Genomic DNA, 22,123 nt, shown 5'->3' on the forward strand with positions numbered 1-22,123 from the left:
ACGAACGCCTGATTCAAACAGTCTCGTCTGAACAGTTGATGTTGAGATGTGTCTGTTACCTGAACTTTGTGAAGCATTTATTTGGGCTGCAACTTCTGAGGCTGGTAATTCTAATGAACTTATCCTCTGCAGCAGAGGTATCTCTGGGTCTTCCATTCCTGTGGCGGTCCTCATGAGAGCCAGTTTCATCATAGAGCGTGATGGTTGACGCATTGACTGACCTTCATGTCTTAAAGTAATGATGGAATGTCATTTCTCTTTGCTTACTTGAGCTGTTCTTGCCATAATATGGACTTGGTCTTTTACCAAATAGGGCTATCTTCTGTATACCCCCCCCCCCCCCCCCCACCTTGTCACAACACTGATTGGCTCAAACACATTAAGAAGGAAAGAAATTTCACAAATTAACTTTTAAGAAGGCACACCTGTTAATTGAAATGCATTCCAGGTGAAGACCTCATGAAGCTGGATGAGAATACCAAGTGTGCAAAGCTGACATCAAGGCAAAGGGTGGCTATTTGAAGAATCTCAAATATAAGATTTGAAATATAATATAAGCCACTCAAACACTTTTTTGGTTATTACATGATTCCATGTGTGTTATTTCATAGTTTTTATGTCTTCACTATTATTCTACAATAGAGAAAATAGTAAAAATAAAGAAAAACCCTTGAATGAGTAGGTGTTCTAAAACTTTTGACCGGTAGTGTATGTCTTATACGGTGCATTCGGAAAGTATTCACACCCTTGACTTTTTCGACATTTTGTTACGTTACAGCCTTACAGCCACACAATCCCCCCATAATTTCAAAGCAAAAAAAAAAAAACATTTTAGAAACCGAAAAATGATATTTACATACGTATTCAGACCCTTTACTCAGTACTTTGTTGAAGCACCTTCCTTTGGCAGCGATTACAACCTGAAGTATTTTTTGGTATGACCATACAAGCTTGGCACACCTGCATTTGGGGAGTTTCTCCCATTCTTCTCTGCAGATCATTTCGATCTGCCAGGTTGGATGAAGAGCGCCGCTGCAGAGCTATTTTCAGGTCTCTCCAGAGATGTTTGATCGGGTTCAAGTCCGGGCTCTGGCTGGGCTACTCAAGGACATTCAGAGACTTGTCCCGAAGCCATTCCTGCGTTGTCTTGGCCTGTACTAAGGTCGTTGTCCTGTTGAAAATGTGAACCTTTGCCCCAGTCTGAGGACCTGAGCGCTCTGGAGGAGGTTTTCATCAAGGAACTCTCTGTACTTTGCGCCGTTCATCTTTCCATTAATCCTGACTAGTCTCCCAGTCCCTGTCGCTGAAAAACCTCCCCACAGCATGATGCTGCTACTGCCATCCTTCACCGTAGGGATGGTGCCAGGTTCCCTCCAGACGTTACGTTTGGCATTCAGGCTAAAGAGTTCAATCTTGCCTTTTGGCAAACTCCAAGCAGGCTGTCATGTGCTTTTTACTGAGGAGTGGCTTCCGTCTGGCCTCTCTACCATAAAGGCCTGATTGGAGGAGTGCTGCAGAGATAGTTGTCCTTCTGGAAGGTTCTCCCATCTCCACAGAGGAACTCTGGTGCTCTGTCAGAGTGACCATCGGGTTCTTGGTCACCTCCCTGACCAAGGCCCTTCCCCCCCGATTGCTCAGTTTGTCCGGGCGGCCAGCCGTAGGAAGAGTCTTGGTGGTTCCAAACTTCTTCCATTTAAGAATGATGGAGGCCACTGTGTTCTTGGGAACCATCAATGCTGCAGAAATGTTTTGGTACCCTTCCACAGATCTGTGCCTCGACATAATCCTGTGTTAGAGCTCTACGGACAATTCCTTCAACCTCGTGACTTAGTTTTTGCTCTGACATGCACTGTCAACTGTGGGACCATATATAGACAGGTGTCTGCCTTTCCAAATCATGTCCAATCAATTGAATTTACCACAGGTGGACTCCAATCAAGTTGTAGAAACACCTCAAGGATGATCAATGGAAACAGGATGCACCTGAGCTCAATTTCGAGTCTCATAGCAAGGGTTTGAATACTTATGTAAATAAGGTATTTCAGTTTTTTTATTTTAATACATTTCTAAACATTTCTAAAAACCTGTTTTTCACTTTGTCATTATGGGGTATTGTGTGTAGATTGATGAGGAAAATATTTTATTTAATCCATTTTAGAAAAAGCTGTAACGTAACAAAATGTGGAAAAAGGGAAGTCTGAAACTTTCCGAATGCACGGTACACTTCTATTTTGTTTATGGCTGGAGCAAATTATATGTGTGTGAACAGTTAACACCTATGGCAGAGATCTATATTTGTATGGGATCACAATCTTGAATAGGAATTATGATAACAACAATAAATTGATTCATATGTTAAACAAAAACTTACCTTCACAGTCTCCTTCTCAGTGAGTATTTGCTGAGGTTCAGGAAGGACATCATCCACCTTTTCAACCAATGGAGTGGCCACTTCCTTGATAGTATCAGTTTGGACTGGTTGTGGAGCAACATAAAGCGGTTCCTGTTGTTTCGCTTGCTTCTCAACCTTCTCCTCTGCTGGTTTAGGTAGCTCTGTTGGTTGAGCCTCAGCCTCTGGCTTCTCCTCCACAGTGGCTGGAGTGACAGCAACAGCAGTAGCCACTGTGGTGGACAGAGGAGCAGGAGGAGTCATGGCCTCAGTCACTAGGACAGAGGCAACTGGAGCAGCTACTGCTGGAGCATCAGTTTTGGGTGGTTCAGATTTAGGTGGTACAGGTTTAGGCAGCACAGCCTTAGGAAACTCTGCCACAGAAGGCTCCATTTTTGGTGCCTCTGTTTTGGTGATCTCCACCTTACGGACTTCCGTCTCAGGAGCCTCAGCCTTGGCGACCGTCATGGGAGCTTCAGCCTTGGGGACTTCTATCTTTGGTTCCAGCTCCATTTGTGCAAGGCCAGGTGTTGGTGTAGGCGGAGTGGGCACTGAGGTGACAGCCTGGGATGGGGGCTGTGTTTTAGGGAAAGGCTGGGCCTTGCTGCTTGCTGCTGCTGGAGGCTGGGGCTCTGTCTTGGTGGTTGCGACTACAGGGAGTGGTGTGGGCTGGGCCTGGGTCTTGATGGGTTGGGGCTGGGCCATCTTTCCCATGTCTCCCAGTTGTCCAGAGAGAGCCCTCTGGGTCTGGCAGTTGAGACACAGCCATTCCTTCTGTCAACACAGAGAACAACACACAGTGGTTAGTGGTCAGTTCAGAAGCAGTTATTACTTCTGTCATTGAGGGGACAACACACAGGTGGTTGGTACTTAGTATAGACCATGTTGGCTTCATTCCAAGCCAACGCATGGCTCTATTCCAATAGGAGTTCCAAATACAATGGAAGAAAAATCCTTCACCCTTCATAATACTGATTTTTCAACTGCATTCATCAGCGATACAAAAGCAGCAAAATGTGTTAATGTTACACCACACTCAGGGGAACTGTGAAGTGTCCTGTAGTGGAATGTTATTACCTATCTTAATTTAACTCCTGAAGCCATGTGTGGATAACAATGATGGACAATGTACACTGGTACAGTCAGTGCAGTACATTACGCAGTTACAAACACTAGAAGTCATAGTGAACCCTAACACCACCCTACTGTAGTTTAATGTATTCTACCAGTGTTTAATATATTCTACATCAGGTTCAAATTACACCACATAAACTAATCTGCTTTTAGAATTCCTAAGCCTCGAGCAAAGAAAACCTCCATAACACCGTTAGTCTGAAGCGTATCAAGCACTTGTCAGGTAGCATATAAAAATAGCTTACCTTTCCAGAAAACAAATCACATCTTATTGCTATTTACATTAAATCTCTTTTCACAGCAGCATGATCTTTTTGCACCATTTATTTTGGTCCGGTTGAGGAAAAAACATTTGCAGTGAACTGGTAGAGCAGACAGGATCACAGCATTGCGACTACTATTGTACCCCTGCAGAGACGGTGTGGGGATGTGATACTCGGGGTAGAGCAGGAGAGGTTGGAGAAAAGGGCATTCTCTTTATTAACCGCCTCTCACTTTCAATCACCATGTGTGTAGGGCTGTGATGTTCATGACATTTGTGAGATAGTCATTGGTCAGCCAAATGACCGTGGCCACCGTAATAACAGTTTCGAATAGCAAAATAAATAAATATATATTTGTTTGTTTGTTTGAAAAATGTAGTGGTTATTTGCAGGGACAGGGGCATTGCCTAGGAAACCAAAGACTTGTTTGCTACAACACCTTGCTTGTTCCAGCAAGGCGCAACAAAGTTTCATCACGTTGTAGAGTCCATGTTCCAGCAGAAAAGGACTCAACCCCCCCCACCCCCATTTGCCCTCAGAAAAAGCTAAATTGATCTGGGCATGGACTCTACAAGGTGTCGAAAGCATTCCACAGGGATGCTGGCCCATGTTGACTCCAATGCTTCCCACAGTTGTGTCAAGATGGCTGGATGTCCTTTGTGTGGTGGACCATTCTTGATACACTCGGGAAACTGTTGAGTGTGAAAAACCCAGCAGCGTTACAGTTCATGGCACAAACCGGTGCGCCTGGCACCTACTACCATACTCCGTTCAAAGGCACATCTTTTGTCTTGCCTATTCACCCTCTGAATGGCACACATACACATTTTTACATTTACATTTTAGTCATTTAGCAGACACTCTAATCCAGAGCGATTTACAGTAGTGAGAGCATACTTTTTCATACTTTTGTTTCGTACACAATCCATGTCTCAATTGTCTCAAGGCTTAAAAATCGTTCTTTAACCTGTGTCCTCCCCTTCATCTACACTGATTGAAGTGGACTTAACAAGTGACATCAAAAAGGGATCGTAGTTTTCACCTGGATTCACATGGTCAGTCTATGTCATGGAAAGAGCAGGTTTTCTTAATGTTTTGTATACTGTATATATATTTTTTAACAGTTAGGACGGTTATTTTATTTTCATGACGGTCTTCATCAATATCCGTCGTTTACACAGTTATACGGTAACTGTGCTAGCCGTACATGTGTGTGAGATATGGGGATATTCCATTCGCATGCACAGATAACCCACGTGCACTGCACACTGCACACACACAACTTATAGGATACATAGAAACACATGTTGAAATGTTCACATTAGTGCACATATTCAAAGATGTACAGAGTGTCTTCAAAAAGTCTTCACACCCCTTGACTTGCTCCACATAGTGTTGTGTTACAGCCTGAATTTAAAATGGATTAAATTGAGATGTTTTGTCACTGGACTACACACAACACCCCAAAATGTCAAAGCGTAATTATTTCAACGGTATTGAAAAACCATCCCGTGGTTATTTCCAAATACACTGGTATACGGTATTTGCCAAGGGGTATCTCCGCCCCATGGCAAAATGTTTAGAACTGCTGAAAACTTGGTTTAAAACTGCAACAACAAACAATCTGCCCATGGCAAAATGGGTAGAATTGCATGAAATGTCTTATAAAATAGCAACATTTCCTCTCTGCCCCATGGCAAAATACATAGAACTGCAGAAACTTTATTTAAAACTGCAACATTTTCTCTACGCCCTATGGCAAACTGTGTAGAATTGCAGGAAATTCACTTTAAAACGTAAATTTTACTCTCCGACGTCAAGAGGGGAGCCACTAAAACCATTTGTGTCCCAACCAAATCATGCTTAGAGCCCCCGATAGGCTAGAGCCGGCCCTGCTCAGGCTTACTGCTCTGTCACACACCGTCCACCACTTGTCTATGCTGAAACCATACAGAAAAAATATCATTAAAAAAAGGATGCGCGACAAATGGAATTCTTATCCATTTCTTTACACTGAGGATGTAGCCTAACTGTTTTATGTTTCCTGTTATCGTTTCTATGCTCATTGTATCGTTGATGTTATGTATGGTATATAACACATGATTGTTCGCTGCCTTCTGAAAACCGATCACAGTTCCCAGCCAACCCTGCTAAGCTCTAGTGCAGAGCTATGCTAAATTTACTACCACAGCTTCATATAACATTAATATGGCTTCTCTCGTATGATCAAATAGTATCAAAGTATTCAGACAGCAATCATAATCAGTCTTTTTTGTAGATCTGTAAATTAAGAACTCGTAATATTGTTTAAAAGACTAAACTGACAGTTTGAATATCCTGTCTAAGTCATCACTGAATGGCAGCCCCCTCCACTCCCCTTCTCCCCACTTCTCTCCATCCTACATTGGTCTGTGTGAGGATGTATTTAGCACTAACAAGCAAGCGGCTTCGAGTTCATACATATGCTAATCAGAGGAGCCATGTCACCAGTGGGACCCATCAGGCAATTAATTGGTAATCAGAAGCTCTGACACTTCCTGGTTCTCTGATCACCTCTTACGCCAACACAATGGCCTCATTAGAGACACAGGACCGGTAGAGTGGTGCTGAGAGACGCAGGAAACTATTAATAGAAATAGAATAAAACCATACGCATGAATGAAAACCCTTGTGAAAGAGGAATTCAATAAGCTATCCTGTTAAGAGTAGGTGAATTCATATCTGGCAATGGAGGAGCTTGTCACTGAATATGAATGGAGATGCTAACAGTTACATTATATCATATATTTTATAAAGGTAATTGAGTGTGCTCTTTTGATTACCTGAAAATCAGTGGCTCATAAACAATCATGACTGAATCACTGTCTCTCATCAGAGTAAAATTGCATATTCACCTTTTAAATTACCACAGCACTGTCTTCACCACAACATGATTCAACTCAAGGTGAAATCATCATGTTATGCTTAATCATTTTATCCCCCCACCACAAAAGTACATCTTAGATTAAAATGTCCTTGGATTGTAAATTAACTACACCACAAACTCATTTGCATAACTCATTAAAAACAGATAAGGTTCCATTTTCTGTTTTCTTCTACATTCACCTCTTGTTGCTTTGTGACAGGACACACTTGGGAGGGGTGGTGGGGGAAATAGTGGAGGAAGATGAAACAACAGCTCACTCTGTGTACCTGAACAGCATATCTACAGTACCCTGTATATAAACACTTCTCCTCTCTCTGCAGTACCCTTTCCCATGTCCCTGTCCTCTCTCTACACTACCCTGTCCCCCAGTCCCTCTCCCTGGCTAAATATGGACCAGTCTCTCACATCTCTCCAGGTGGCATACTGGCCTCAGTCCAAACTGAAGCCTCCAATATATTACAGATGACTTCTATCTGTAAAATGAGATAAAGTTGTAATGCTTTTCAACTACAATTTCACAAACACCTCGGGAGCACATAATGTCAACACATACTAATGGAAGTCTAGAAGGATCAAGATACATGTGTGTCAGAGTCGAAGACACAATGTTTCCAGAGGTCAACCTTGTAATGATATGGCTGTTACTAGGTTTCCACTCGAGCAGAGACCTCTGAGTCCTGGGCATACCATCATCAATTCCTTTAATTAAATATGTTTGAGCAAGAGCTCTGTGCTGAGAACAGGGGGAACAGGGGAGCTGGATTAACAAGGCCTTCACAGTGACAGCTCTCAGGAAGCTGCTATGCTGACACACAGGGACCCCATACCAGCTAGATCTATAACACCACCACCGTGTATCTGCTGAGCTCTACACTAAATCACACACTCTTTTATTATTCTATACTGAACAAAAATAGTAACGCAACATGCAACAATTTCATAGATTTTACTGAGTTACATTTCATATGAGGAAATCAGTCAATTGAAATACATTCATTAGGCCCTAATCTATGGATTTCACATGACTGGGAATACATCTGTTGGTCACAGATACCGAAACAAAATGGGCCTCACAATGGGCCTCAGGAACTCGTCACGGTAGTTTTGTGCATTCAAACTGCCATCGATAAAATACAATTGGGTTAGTTGCCCGTGGCTTATGCCTGCCCACACCATAACCCCACCTCCACCATAGGGCACTCTGTTCACAATGTTGACAACAGCAAACCGCTCACTCACACAACGCCATACACGTGGTCTGCGGTTGTGAGGCCGGTTGGACATACTGCCAAATTCTATAAAACATCGTTGGAGGTGGCTTATGGTAGAGAAATTAACATTCAATTCTCTGGCAACAGCTCTGGTGGACAATCCTGCAATCAGCATGCCAATTGCACATCCCTCAAAACTTGAGACATCTGTAGCATTGTGTTGTGTGACAAAACTGCACATTTTAGAGTGGCCTTTTATTCAAATCAAATCAAAGTGTATTTGTCACGTGCGCCGAATACAATACCTTACAGTACCTTACAGTATACAATACCTTACAGTGAAATGCTTACTTACAGGCTCTAACCAACAGTGCAAAAAAGGTATTAGGTGAACAATAGGTAAGTAAAGAAATAAAAACAACAGTAAAAAGACAGTGAAAAATAACAGTAGCAAGGCTATATACAGTAGCGAGGCTATAACAGTAGCGAGGCTACATACGGGCACCGGTTAGTCGGGCTGATTGAGGTAGTATGTACATGTAGATATGGTTAAAGTGACTATGCATATATGATGAACAGAGAGTAGCAGTATCGTAAAAGAGGGGTTGGCGGGTGATGGGTGGCGGGTGGCGGGACACAATGCAGATAGCCCAGTTAGCCAATGTGCAGGGGCACTGGTTGGTCGGGCCAATTGAGGTAGTATGTACATGAATGTATAGTTAAAGTGACTATGCATATATTATAAACAGAGAGTAGCAGCAGTGTAAAAGAGGGGTTGGTGGTCCTTTTATTGTCCCCAGCACAAGGTGCACCTGTGTAATGATCATGCTGTTTAATCAGCTTCTTGATATGCCACACCTGTCAGGTGAATGGATTATCTTGGCAAAGGAGAAATGCCCACTAACAGGGGTGTAAATACATCTGTGCATAACATTTGATAGAAATAAATTTGTGCGTATGGAAAACATGGGACCAACATGTTGTGTTTATAGTTTTGTTCAATGTAGATTCAATGTGATGGCACGTCTCAGAGAAAAAGCCACACAATTCTATATCCCCCTGTCACGTTCCTGACCTTAATAGCTTAATATTTCCTTTATATCCACTGTTTGTTTGTGGGTGATTGTTCCTGTATCAGTGTTTGTACCACACGGGACTGTTTCGTTTCGTTCGTTCGTGTGTTCCGTCCTGTTCGTGCGTTCATGTGTTTTGTTCTCAAGTTCAGGTCTGTTCACGTCGTTTGTTATTTTGTAGTTTGTTCAAGTGTTTTTCGTCTTCGTTTAAATAAACGTGATTATGTCTTTAAACTACGCTGCATATTGGTCCGATCCTTGCTCCTCTTCAGATGAGGAGAAAGACGAGCGTTACACCCCCCCATATCAATCTTATTCAGCTACAGCATAGTCAATGATATCAAATAACTCAGGTGTGCAACGCAGCAAAGAATTATCTTTAAAACAAATATGAAACCAGAGAGCCTGGAAACCTGGGAGCCTGGAAACCAACACACTGCTGCTGTAACCAAGCATATACTATTTTCTTAAACTTGTCAGCATTAACACAACAATATCAATAGCTTGGTTGCATTACTCTGTTAAGAAGCACACAGTGTGCCAACCAAGTCCCCTGGCAAAGGGCATACACAAATACTGGAGATTTACATCTGATATCATGCCATCTGTGAGGTGACTTGAACAAAAGGCCTGTGGGTTGTGTTTGTAGCTGTATATTTCAGGTTGTCAGAGAACCTCTATTCCTGCAGAAGCTCATGCTGGTAAGTTCCTTATTGATTGCCTGGCAGCTGCCTTTGGCAACGTCTGTAGCTGGCTAATATAGTGTGCTTTCAGCAGCCCCTGCAGTGCTCCCATTCCTCATCAATCTGGCCCTCTGATAATAGAGTGTTGACCCACTAATCTGCCATAAGCAGAGTGCTCCCATTCCTCATCAATCTGGCCCTCTGATAATAGAGTGTTGACCCACTAATCTGCCATAAGCAGAGTGCTCCATTCTGAAGACGAAGAGCCCGGGCCCTGCTTCTCTTTCTCAAATCTGACGGATGACACGTCAACAAACTTTCCTTTGAAGACGGGTAGACAGAGAGGGAGAGAGGGGGAGACTGAGAAGATAGAAAAGATTGATAGAGAGACTAGATAGAAAGATAAATAGAGAGCGGAGCAGGAGAGAGAAAGAGAGAGTGAGAAAGAGAGAGAGATGCACTATGAGTGCATTAATGGGGACAGGTCTCTAGGGGGAGATTCCCTCTCTTCCAACTGACAGCCAAGCCCACTGTCAAAATAGCAAGCCGCACCACTCTCCCATTTTGAAAGAATATTTTTGAACGTCACAGCTAGGAACTGCTCCTAAGCACAACACACCCATCAACTGGCCTAAAATAACTAATATTTTAGTCTGAATCAATTGAGGTAGAAAGTACAGCAGTGTAGAAATCCTACATAGCCCTAACTGTAGCCTATCAAGGTTAGTCTCATTGACATAAACCTTATTTTACAGGGAAGACCTGGTCCAAGACATGAGTAAGATCGCGCATTTAAACCAGCTTGCTCTGCAGATTATCACTTGAAACATTCAGCCTCAGAAGTAAAAATAAAATAATATTGGAAGTCTTGATCTTAAATACAAACACGCTGCAAAAAAGTGCAATGGTTAAAAACCTACATAAAAGAGTGGCTAGAACCCTGTGAAACACATAGCCTGTGAAGAAGGGTTGAAAGGAGGGAGGGAGGGAGGCGGTAGCAGGTAAGCTGTGTTTGGTCTCGCCTCTGAGGGACTATTTTTAACACCGTCACTTGGTGCACCAAGGGGTTTCTCCGTATCACCGCAGCAACAGCCTGGGCCAGGGCAGGACCTACAGCGGAAAACGCTTACACATTTACACAGGCCTAGCAGAGAGTAGAGAAAATGTACCACAGTTAAAGCTAAAAACCTTGCTTCATAACCTTGTAGGTGGGTGTGATGATTGCTGCCTACAGCTAGGGCTATAGATTATGAGGTGTGTGATTTCTCATCATGGATGGTAGCCATAGACCATGAGTTGCGATACCATGACTGACAGATTGCTGTTGTTGTTTACATATTTGGAAGTCCCTTTTCCCCTTGGAAAATAAAAAATTATAGTACTGACATTTTATACAAAGGCTAATGGTGGTGCCAGCACATCTGTAGCAACTATGAGACTGCTAACCAGCAATACTTCCTTGCTCATGCTTAGTATTACCCTGTATGGAACATTATAACTAGGTAGCCAGTGGTGGTCTAATAGAAAACAGCTGTAAACAGACCCAGAGAGGGAACACGTGTCTTAGATAACAGAAAACATACACTCAGGCTTTTGAGAAGACCAGCTGGAGTAGAAAGAGAGAGGAAGGGAAATGGACAGACTTGCTGCTGGTGTTTGCCCCCTCTTGTTCCCACGCCTCCCCACCCCCCTCTCCTCTCCAACCATACCACTGCTTTTTACTCTTCTGTAGAGAATAAAAAGGCTTTGACAGCATCTGTCAATTGGGAAAAAAGGACTATAATAAAGCAGGGAAAGATCTGAAGCTCAAGAAAAGCACAATGCAGTATTGCTCCTGAGTAGCGCAGCGGTCTAACACACTGCATCTCAGTGCTAGAGCAGTCACTAAAGACCCTGGTTCAATTCCAGGTTGTATCACAACCGGCCGTGATTGGGAGTCCCATAGAGCCGTGCACAGTTGGCCCAGTGTCGTCCGGATTAGGGTTTGGCCGGGGTAGGCCGTCATTGTAAATAAGAATTTGTTCTTAAACTGACTTGCCTACTTAAATAAAGGTTAAAACAAAATCTTATGGCAATGTGGATGTCAGCTGCCCCTGCAGCTACACAAATTCCCAGCCATCATCCTTCAGTGTTAAGGCCAAGCAATTTCTGCCACTCTGCCTTTACACAGGCGTGTTGATGACGTACTAAGTAAGCATTGTCTGTCTATCCCCTCTCCCAACCGCCACCTCAGGCTGAATTGTCTGCTGTGCATGAAAGACACAAGGAGCAAAGTCGTTTATGTAAGAGGAAAGTCGATCAGATGAAGAATTATTCCTCCATTATGATGTGTGAGTTAGGCTGAGCCTTGTTGTAAATCTCCACAGCATCACAGTATCACAGAGGTCTACTCTCATAGCCCTGTTAGTGAGATTCAACATCCAGGGACATGAGGGAACAGGCTACCAACTAGCACACAAATACTAATACTGTATGTGGCTAATGCAGTACGTCACTTGCAACAATTACTGATGATCATCTATTACCTAAAATGCAACCATTACAAAAAAATATTAAATGGGCTGCAAACATAAAAATAAATAATGCAGCAGCAACTTTGAGTTTCCATTAAATGCTAACTGCTTTCAGGTTTAATCTGGTGGTATTTTGGTCCCGCCTGTGGAGGTTAGTGCGAAATAACCCGCCATCTCATTATAAAGGCATTAGCATCAAAAGATGACCTTAAGAAAAGGCCTCCAGTTGTGTGACTAAGAGAGGTCTGAGAAATGACATGTTATTACATTGGAACGCTGGTGAATCGGCTAGCTAGCCCACTGACATCAGAGCAGTGCCATACTCCCATGTGGAGACTATTTATAATTTTTTTAATGATATGGCTATAATATGAGGAATCCCAAAGAATAATACCTCTTTACCCTTTAAATCAAAGTTTGTTTGTCATGTGCGCTGAATACAATAGGTGTAGACCTTACAGTGAAATGCTTACTTACAGGCTCTAATCAATAGTGGAAAAAAGGTATTAGGTGAACAATAGGTAGGTAAAGAAATAAAACAACAGTAAAAAGACAGGCTATATACAGTAGCGAGGCTGTAGAAGTAGCGAGGTATACATACAGACACCGGTTAGTCAGGCTGATTCAGGTAGTATGTACATGAATGTATAGTTAAAGTGACTATGCAAAAATGATAAACAGAGAGTAGCAGCAAAGTAAAAAGAGGGGTTGGGGGGGCACACAATGCAAATAGTCCGGGTAGCCATTTGATTACCTGTTCAGTTAGTCTTATGGCTTGGGGGTAAAAATTGTTGAGAAGCCTTTTTGTCCTAGACTTGGCACTCCAGTACCGCTTGCCATGCGGTAGTAGAGAGAACAGTCTATGACTGGGGTGGCTGGGGTCTTTGACAATTTTAGGGCCTTCCTCCGACACCACCTGGTGTAGAGCTCCTGGATGGCAGGCAGCTTAGCCCCAGTGATGTACTGGGCCTTACGCACTAACCTCTGTAGTGCCTTGCGGTCAGAGGCCGAGCAATTGCTGTACCAGGCAGTGATGCAACCAGTCAGGATGCTCTCGATGTTGCAGCTGTAGAACCTTTTGAGGATCTCAGGACCCATGCCAAATCTTTTTAGTTTCCTGAGGGCGAATAGGCTTTGTCGTGCCCTCTTCATGACTGTCTTGGTGTGTTTGGACCCTTCTAGGAAGGAACTTGAAGCGCTCAACCTGCTCCACTACAGCCCCATCGATGAGAATGGGGGCGTGCTCGGTCCTCCTTTTCCTGTAGTCCACAATAATCTCCTTAGTCTTGGTTACGTTGAGGGATAGGTTGTTATTCTGGCACCACCTGGCCAGGTCTCTGACTTCCTCCCTATAGGCTGTCTCGTCGTTGTCGGTGATCAGGCTGTTGTGTCGGTGATCGACACTGTTGTGTCGTCTGCAAACTTAATGATGGTGTTGGAGTCATGCCTGGCCATGAAGTCGTGGGTGAACAGGGAGTACAGGAGGGGACTGAGCACGCACCCCTGGGGAGCTCCAGCGTTGAGGATCAGCGTGGCAGATGTGTTGCTACCTACCCTCACCACCTGGGGGCGGCCCGTCAGGAAGTCCAGGATCCAGTTGCAGAGGGAGGTGTTTAGTCCCAGGATCCTTAGCTTAGTCATGAGCTTTGAGGGTACAATGGTGTTGAACGTTGAGCTGTAGTCAATGAATAGCATTCTCACATAAGTGTTCATTTTGTCCAGGTGGGAAAGGGCAGTGTGGAGTGCAATAGAGATTGCATCATCTGTGGATCTGTTTGGGCAGTATGCAAATTTGAGTGGGTCTAAGGTTTCTGGGATAATGGTGTTGATGTGAGCCATTACCAACCTTTCAAAGCACTTCATGGCTATGGACATGAGTGCTACGGGTCGGTAGTCATTTAGGCAGGTTGCCTTTGCGTTCTTGGGCACAGGGACTATGGTGGTCCGCTTGAAACATGTTGGTATTACAGACTCAATCAGGGACATGTTGAAAATGTCAGTGAAGACACCTGCCAGTTGGTCAGCACATGCCCGGAGCACACGTCCAGGTAATCTGTCTGGCCCCGCAGCCTTGTGTATGTTGACCTGTTTTAAGGTCTTAGTCACGTCGGCTACGGAGAGCGTGATCACACAGTCGTCCGGAACAGCTGATGCTCTCATGCATGCCTTAGTGTTGCTTGCCTCGAAACGAGCATAGAAGTGATTTAGCTCGTCTGGTAGGCTCGTGTCACTGGGCAGCTCGCGGCTGTGCTTCCCTTTGTAGTCTGTAATAGTTTGCAAGCCCTGCCACATAAGACGAGCGTTGGAGCCGGTGTAGTATGATTCAATCTTAGCCCTGTATTGACACTTTGCCTGTTTGATGGTTCGTCGCAGGGCATAGCAGGATTTCTTGTAACCTTCCGGGTTAGAGTCCTGCACCTTGAAAGTGGCAGCTCTACCCTTTAGATCAGTGCGAATATTGCCTGTAATCCATGGCTTCTGGTTGGGGTATGTACGTACAGTCACTGTTGGGACGACGTCCTCGATGCACTTATTGATAAAGCCAGTGACTGATGTGGTGTACTCCTCAATGCCATCAGAAGAATCACGGAACATGTTCCAGTCTATGCTAGCAAAACAGTCCTGTAGTTTAGCATCTGCTTCATCTGACCACTTTGTTATAGACCGAGTCACTTTATTCATGTTTACTCATGTTAAGTGTTGGGGTTTGACCCAGTCATTCAATCATGCATGCTCACACACCTGAGAATAAACAACCAATGAGAAACACTGTAATGGAAGCTGAAATGTAACTACTCTTCATTACCTGCCTGGAAATAGGGAGTTCCCTAATTAACACTAGCCTACTTTAGTTAACCCAGAGGTGACCGAAGTGAGGGCAGCACCCAAAGTCCCAGCCCTTAGCTAGCCCGTGTCAGTGTGTTGGTGACAGAAAGCCAACACACACATGCACCACTATTAGCAGGCACCACACGTGTGGGGCTCTAGGCAAAATCATTGAAAGAGAACTGTTGAAGTGCAGAGAGCCAGTGATGGCTGCATGGGAAACTTGCTGCTGCAGGCTGCTGTGTTGTGTTGGAATTATTCCAGCTCACCTCTGTTTATTGGCATATTACAGGGCCCTGCCATCTCTCATGAAGGCTGGAAAGTCCCCAGCCAGCCACAGCAGCAGATCCCATCTCACTAATGCTGTTGCACAACTCTCAATCACTTTAATAAAGTTGTATTGCTGCCGGACCACCAAGGTTGAGGCACTCCTTGCATGAGACATTATGTCACATCCACTGAGACCTTACCATGAGAGGGATGTCCCAGGAAGTGGCAGGCAGCTGTCCGACATTAGAGAATCGTTTAAATACTGTTTGAGGACGCTCAAAAAATAAATGATATTCATAAAGGTTACATAGAGCCATTGCACTTAGACCTCAGTGCTAATGCATAATCTGGGCAGCTCTCCAGGCAATATCTCGCCACACATTTCCAATGCAGGGCTCAGTCTCTCGTCTATAGAGGTCTCATGCTTTGCAATCCATCTCAGTCTCTCAAAATATGTCAAAGGTGAGGAGGTAAAAATGCTATATTTCGTCAACTCTAAACTGTTCTGGCCCGGAGGGAGAATGAACTTGGCAGCACTTTAATTATATTGTCAGTAGTTTTTTTATACACAAGTCTGTTATTGGCTGGAACGGGTGCCAATATCTGTCCAGTGAAAATCTCCCTTTTAAAAGTTAATATTATGTTAAATAAATACCTAAATAATGTTGTTGACTCATCCTATACTTGTATTTGTGGCCAAAGCATTCATTGGAGAAAAAACACTTAGAAACCCCCACCTCAAACTTGTATGTCAAACAGACCGTTTAAAACATGCTTGCTATTAACTCATGGAATATGATGTCGTACTCCTGAGGAGGATGAGCTGGCCAATCAGCAGTCTAGAAGAGGATGAGCTGGCCAATCAGCGGCCTACTCACATGAATAATTTTTTTGAACGGTATATGCCCACACCACTCTGTTGTTGGGGAACGTCCACACCATTCCAACACAGAAAAGCTGCATTTTAACATACTTAATAAAACAAATTTGTAAGGAAAACTATTTTGCTCATATTGTAAATAAGTATAGGTCATATTTTATAGAAATCTGGAAACACTATGCTCATTTGAGACCCCTCTTTCAAAGTCACTGAGATCTCTTTCTTTTAGATATGGTAGCCAAAATAATGAGCAACCCGCTTTCAATATACACAATATACAATATACATGGCCAAAAGTATGTGGACACCTGCTCGTCAAACATCTCATTCCAAAATCATGGGCTTTATGGAGTTGGTTCCCCCTTTGCTGCTATAACATCTTCCACTCTTCTGGAAAGGCTTCCACTAGATGTTGGAACATTGCTGCGGGGACTTGGTTCTATTCAGCCACAAGAGCATTAGTGAGGTCGGGCACTGATGTTGGCAATTAGGCCTGGCTCGCAGTCTGCGTTCCAATTCATCCCAAATGTGTTCAATGGGGTTGAAGTCAGGTCTCTGTGCAGGCCAGCCAAGTTCTTCCACACCAATCTCAACAAACCATTTCTGTATGGACCTTGCTTTGTGCACGCGGGCATTGTCATGCTGAACCAGGAAAGGGCCTTCACCAAAACTGTTGCCACAAAGTTGGAAGCAGAGAATCGTCTAGAATGTCATTGTATGCTGTAACATTAAAATGTCCCTTCACTGAAACTAAGGGGCGTAGCCCGAAACATGAAAAACAGCCGAGACCATTATTCCTCCTCCACCAAACTTTACAGTTGACACTATGCATTGTGGCAGGTAGCGTTCTCCTGGCATCCACCAACCCCAGATTCGTCCGTCGGACTGCCAGATGGTGAAGCGTGATTCATCACTCCAGAGAACGCATCTCCACTGCTCCAGAGTCCAATGGCGGCGAGCTTTATACCACTCCAACCGACTCATGGCATCACGCATGAAACTCCAGACTAACAGTTATTGGGCTGACGTTGCTTCCAGAGGCAATTTGGAGCTCAATAGTGAGTGTTCCAACTGAGGACAGATGATTTTTACGCACTACAGCACCCGGCAGTCCCGTTCTGTGAGCATGTGTGGCATACCACTTTGCGGCTGAGCCGTTGTTGCTCCTAGACGTTTGCACTTCACAGTAATAGCACTTACAGTTGACCGAAAAATCTCTAGCAGGGCAGAAATTTTACGAGCTGACTTGTTGGAAACGTGGCATCCTATGAGGGTGCCATGTTGAAAGTCACTGAGCTCTTCAGTAAGGCCATTCTACTGCCAATGTTTGTCTATAGAGATTGCATGGCGGTGTGCTCGAATTTATACACTTGTCAACAACAGGTGTGGCTGAAATAGCCGAATCCACTAATTTTAAGGGATGTCCATAAACTTCTTGGCCATGTCGTTTACTTTGTATCCTTCATTTACTCAAGTGTTTCCTTTATTTTGGCAGTTACCTGTATCTTGATCCTTTCAGACTCCCATTACTAAAGTAAGTATTGAGTGAAACACAGCAGCACTGAGAACACAGGGTGGATTATGGGCTGTTATTATGGAGGTTGACTTTACAAAGCAGATAGCATTCATGTTTCCAGGCCTAGCCCTGTAGGCCTCCATCCCTCCATCAGTACCCAGCAGCTGGGTGAACTGCTGTGAGCGGTCTGAGCAGGCCTGTTATTATTAGACATTTACAGATGAAATCACCACAAATACCTTGTAGTGACCTACACTGTTACTGAGTCACTATATCAGGAAACAAGAGATTGAGTAGACTACAGCCTCTCAAATTACTTCCGACTGGGCACAGAGTCGTTGAATCAATGCTGTTTCCACATCATTTCAATGAAATGACGTTGAACCAACGTGGGATAGATGTTGAATTGAAGTCTGTGCCCAGTGTGTTATTACAGCACAAGAAAAGGGAGCAATATCAAACAATGATGTGCTACAACCTCTGACTCATTTTCATTCAATGTAAAAATAGAAAACCTGTATATATGAATCTGAATAGTCTGTATCTTATTTGAGCTAAAACCCATTCAAAACAATAAGACCTGTTTTCTCACGACAAGCAACATAACTAGTCTGAGGATGGATAATACAACAGTTTAGTGAACAAATTGCGATCAACCTTCAGTCATTGCCTCTGCCACGTGACTATGGGGTTAACATCTTCTGAATAATCCTAGAGAAATTACACCTGCTCAACATGGCATTGGGGATTACAGAGGATTTGGTATATTCTCTGACAGAGTCCTTTTAAACATGCATAGCAAATCTGAGAGTCTGCTAAATACACATATAATCAAATGTAATTAACATATTTCGCAGTCTTACCTCTGATCCATGTGGCATGGGGTTAAATCCACAGAGGTTGCAGACAGTGTTCTTGCATTCTGTGCAGGTGTTGTAGTTGGGCGGGTCCTTGGATCCCTTGTTGAGTTCCACCTTGCAGAGTGGACAGGTAGATTGGCCTGCTTTGGGAGCTCGTTGGGAGGATGCTGCTCCCTTTGGAGGCTCTGATGGGGGTTTGTCCACTTTGGTCTGTACTGATGGGGGGACATTGACCTGCTGGGGTTGCTCTGCTTTCTTCTCCTCTGATCCCAGAGCAGCAGGTAGTTTGGTCTTGTTTGCAGGGGGCATCTTGGGAGAGGCCTGGGCTGCTGCAGACACCTTGGGGGAAGCGGGCTCGTCCTGAACAGCTGAGGTGATCAACGTGGAGGCAGAGCTGAAGATGGAAGAGCCAAAGCCAAACATCTTCCCAGACACTGAGTCTTCAGGCTTTGGATGAGATTTAGTACCACCAAAGCCAAAGAAGCCTCCTGACTGCTTTGCGGGTGGGGCATGTGGCTCCGGTACAGGATTGGCAGGAGAGCTCCCTCCTTTTGGAAGCTGTTGTGGAGGATGTCCATGCTCCTGCTTTAAGGGGGCAGTTTTGGGGTCTGGCTTTGGAGCTGGCTGGGGTTGTATTTGAGGTGGGGCCTTTGTAGCAGGCTGTTGCAGTGGAGGAGTTTGCTTTTCTGGCTGCTGTACAGGTGTAGCAGCTCCACTGGTTTTGGGTGTGGCTGGAAATGGTTTGTCCACTGGTTTCTGAATAATTGTAGGTTCCTGGTTCTTCATCGCAGCCACAGCGGTTGGAATATGTTTATTTTGTGTGGATCCTGGTGCTGAGGTCTCCTCCTTTTTGTCTGCATTTGGTGCTGGGGTTCCAGCGGGAAATGGTGTCTCCTGAGTTACAGTGGGTGGAGTGATCTCTTTTTGGCCAGCCGTAGGTACTGGGATCTCATCCTTCTGGGGTTTAGCTGGAGCTGGGGTCGGCTTTTGAGATGCAGCAGGTGTGACATTCTCCTTTTGAAGTGCAACAGGTGTAGAGACTATGCTGGGCAACGGTTGGGATTTCATCATGGGAGGTTCTGGGGGTTCCATTGCTCCAAGTGCTCTCTGCATCTGGCAGGTCAGACAGAGCCATTCCTTTACCTGAAATAAAATAACAGTGTTGATAAAAAATAACTACAAATAATATTTTAGAACGATATTGTAGTCTGAGCACTTACAGATGATCTCATCTTAGTTGCTATTTAAATACTGCATAGCACATGTGACAAACATACAAAACTACTGTCTTATGCTCTAAATCTGAAGATGCTGGGAAAAAAAAGTTTTATATCACAACATATTAATACAATTCCTTAAGATCTAAAATTAGATCACAACATCTATATAGAGTATGTTCATAGAACTAAAATCCTCATTGTTTTTCCTCTCATTGTTTGTGAACCTAATTTTAAAGCCTGATGCATATTCTAAGGATGTGAATATTTCCCTTTCAAGACGATTCGATACGTATCTAGCTAGATACATGGGCTCTGATGAGATACATTTTAGTTTGAAACAATTTGATGCAATTGGGTTCGCTGGATACGATTCGATGCGTAACATTTGTTGCATACACACATTCATTTTAAATTCTAAATTCAAATTGTCTGCTGATGGAGAACTGGTCTCTCTGAGCTGGATCTGTCGAAGCAGACTCCTCTCTCTGTTTGTGTGTGTGTGTGTGTGTGTGTGTGTGTGTGTGTGTGTGTGTGTGTGTGTGTGTGTGTGTGTGTGTGTGTGTGTGTGTGTGTGTGTGTGTGTGTGTGTGTGTGTGTGTGTGTGTGTGTGTGTGAGAGATTGTGTGTGTGCGTGCGAGTGTTTTTAAATTCTGTATATCTATGTTGTATGTACTATGAAGGCATCTGACCCGAGCCATAAGGGAGACTAGGCATCTACCACCCCACTACCACTATCAGCGGGGCAATGAAGCATATGTTTTTTGTCCCTCCACTTTGGACCTGAAATCACCATCACCCACTAAATAACTTGGATTTCTTGCAGATTAAGTGTTTGAGCTAGTAATGTATTAATATTGACTGGAAAAATAATTCTGTGGCAAAGCCAATGAATATGTAGCACAACTTTGGATTTCACCCCCATCTCAAAACCAGATGGTTTTGACCGTTTGGAAGTTTTTACTGAGTGAGCTTCTCCTCGCGCTTCGGGCATGTCTCGCAAAAAGGATTGGTGGCCTCGTTATGAAATTATCAACTTTACCATGTAAACTCAGCAAAACAAGAAACGTCCTCTCACTGTCAACTGCGTTAATTTTCAGCAAACTTAACATGCGTAAATATTTGTATGAACATAACAAGAATCAACAACTGAGACATAAACTGAACAAGTTCCACAGACATGTGACTAACAGAATTTGAATAATGTGTCCCTGAACAAAGGGGGGGGTGTGGGTGTCAAAGTCAAAAGTAACAGTCAGTGTCTGGTGTGGCCACCAGCTGCATTAAGTACTGCAGTGCATCTCCTCCTCATGGACTGCACCAGCTTTGCCAGTTCTTGCTGTGAGATGTTACCCCACTCTTCCACCAAGGCACCTGCAAGTTCCCGGACATTTCTGGGGGGAATGGCCCTAGCCCTCACCCTCCGATCCAGCAGGTCCCAGACATGCTCAATGGGATTGAGATCCAGGATCTTCGCTGGCCATGGCAGAACACTGACATTCCTGTCTTGCAGGAAATCACGCACAGAACAAGCAGTATGGCTGGAGACATTGTCATGCTGGAGGGTCATGTCAGGATGAGCCTGCAGGAAGGGTACCACATGAAGGAGGAGGATGTCTTCCCTGTAACGCACAGCGTTGAGATTGCCTGCAATGACAACAAGCTCAGTCCGATGATGCTGTGACACACCGCCCCAGACCATGACGGACCCTCCACCTCCAAATCGATCCCGCTCCAGAGTACGGGCCTCGGTGTAACGCTCGTTCCTTCGACAATAAACGCAAATCCGACCGTCACCCCTGGTGAGACAAAAGCGCGACTCGTCAGGGAAGAGCACTTTTTGCCAGTCCTGTCTGGTCCAGCGACGGTGGGTTTGTGCCCATAGGCCCATAGGCGACGTTGTTGCCGGTGATGTCTGGGGAGGACCTGCCTTACAACAGGCCTACAAGCCCTCAGTCCAGCCTCTCTCAGAATATTGAGGACTGTCAGAGTGCTGATGGAGGGGGGCCGATGCGTTTCGGTGAATGTTATAGCATATTCTGTAGAATATGGGAGCCACGATGTACTCCAAACCCCTTCAGACAAAAGTCATGCACCGAACAATATGTTAAATGTGATCAGTAGCAGATGAACATGAATGTCAAAACCTTGCCAAGATACTCAGACAATGCTGTCAGATTACAATTGGTTTTCCAGGAAGATCATAAACCAACATCAGATATTTTTTGAGGAAAGACAATATTAATAACAAGAACTCCATCAAAGCATCTTGTTATCCTTTCTTACACCTCCCATGAAAGACAAGACTGGCGACTATAAACATTGTATATGTATAGTTAGTATCATTAACCAATTGTTCTAA

General features: G+C 44.1%; 1 protein-coding gene across 1 annotated transcript in view; it reads right to left on the minus strand.

Annotated features, from left to right (window-relative positions):
• LOC139530943 (uncharacterized) overlaps positions 1-22,123 on the minus strand; it is a 115,793-nt gene that overhangs the window by 52,165 nt on the left and 41,505 nt on the right. The window contains exons 14-15 of the mRNA XM_071327749.1: positions 18,548-19,687; positions 2,372-3,163 (exon numbers count right to left, since the gene is read on the minus strand). Of these exons, the coding sequence (XP_071183850.1) occupies positions 2,372-3,163; positions 18,548-19,687 (1,932 nt within the window). The remainder of the gene's footprint in view (positions 1-2,371; positions 3,164-18,547; positions 19,688-22,123) is intronic.

Source organism: Salvelinus alpinus, chromosome 9, assembly GCF_045679555.1.
Source record: "Salvelinus alpinus chromosome 9, SLU_Salpinus.1, whole genome shotgun sequence".
Taxonomy (NCBI): Eukaryota; Metazoa; Chordata; class Actinopteri; order Salmoniformes; family Salmonidae; genus Salvelinus; species Salvelinus alpinus.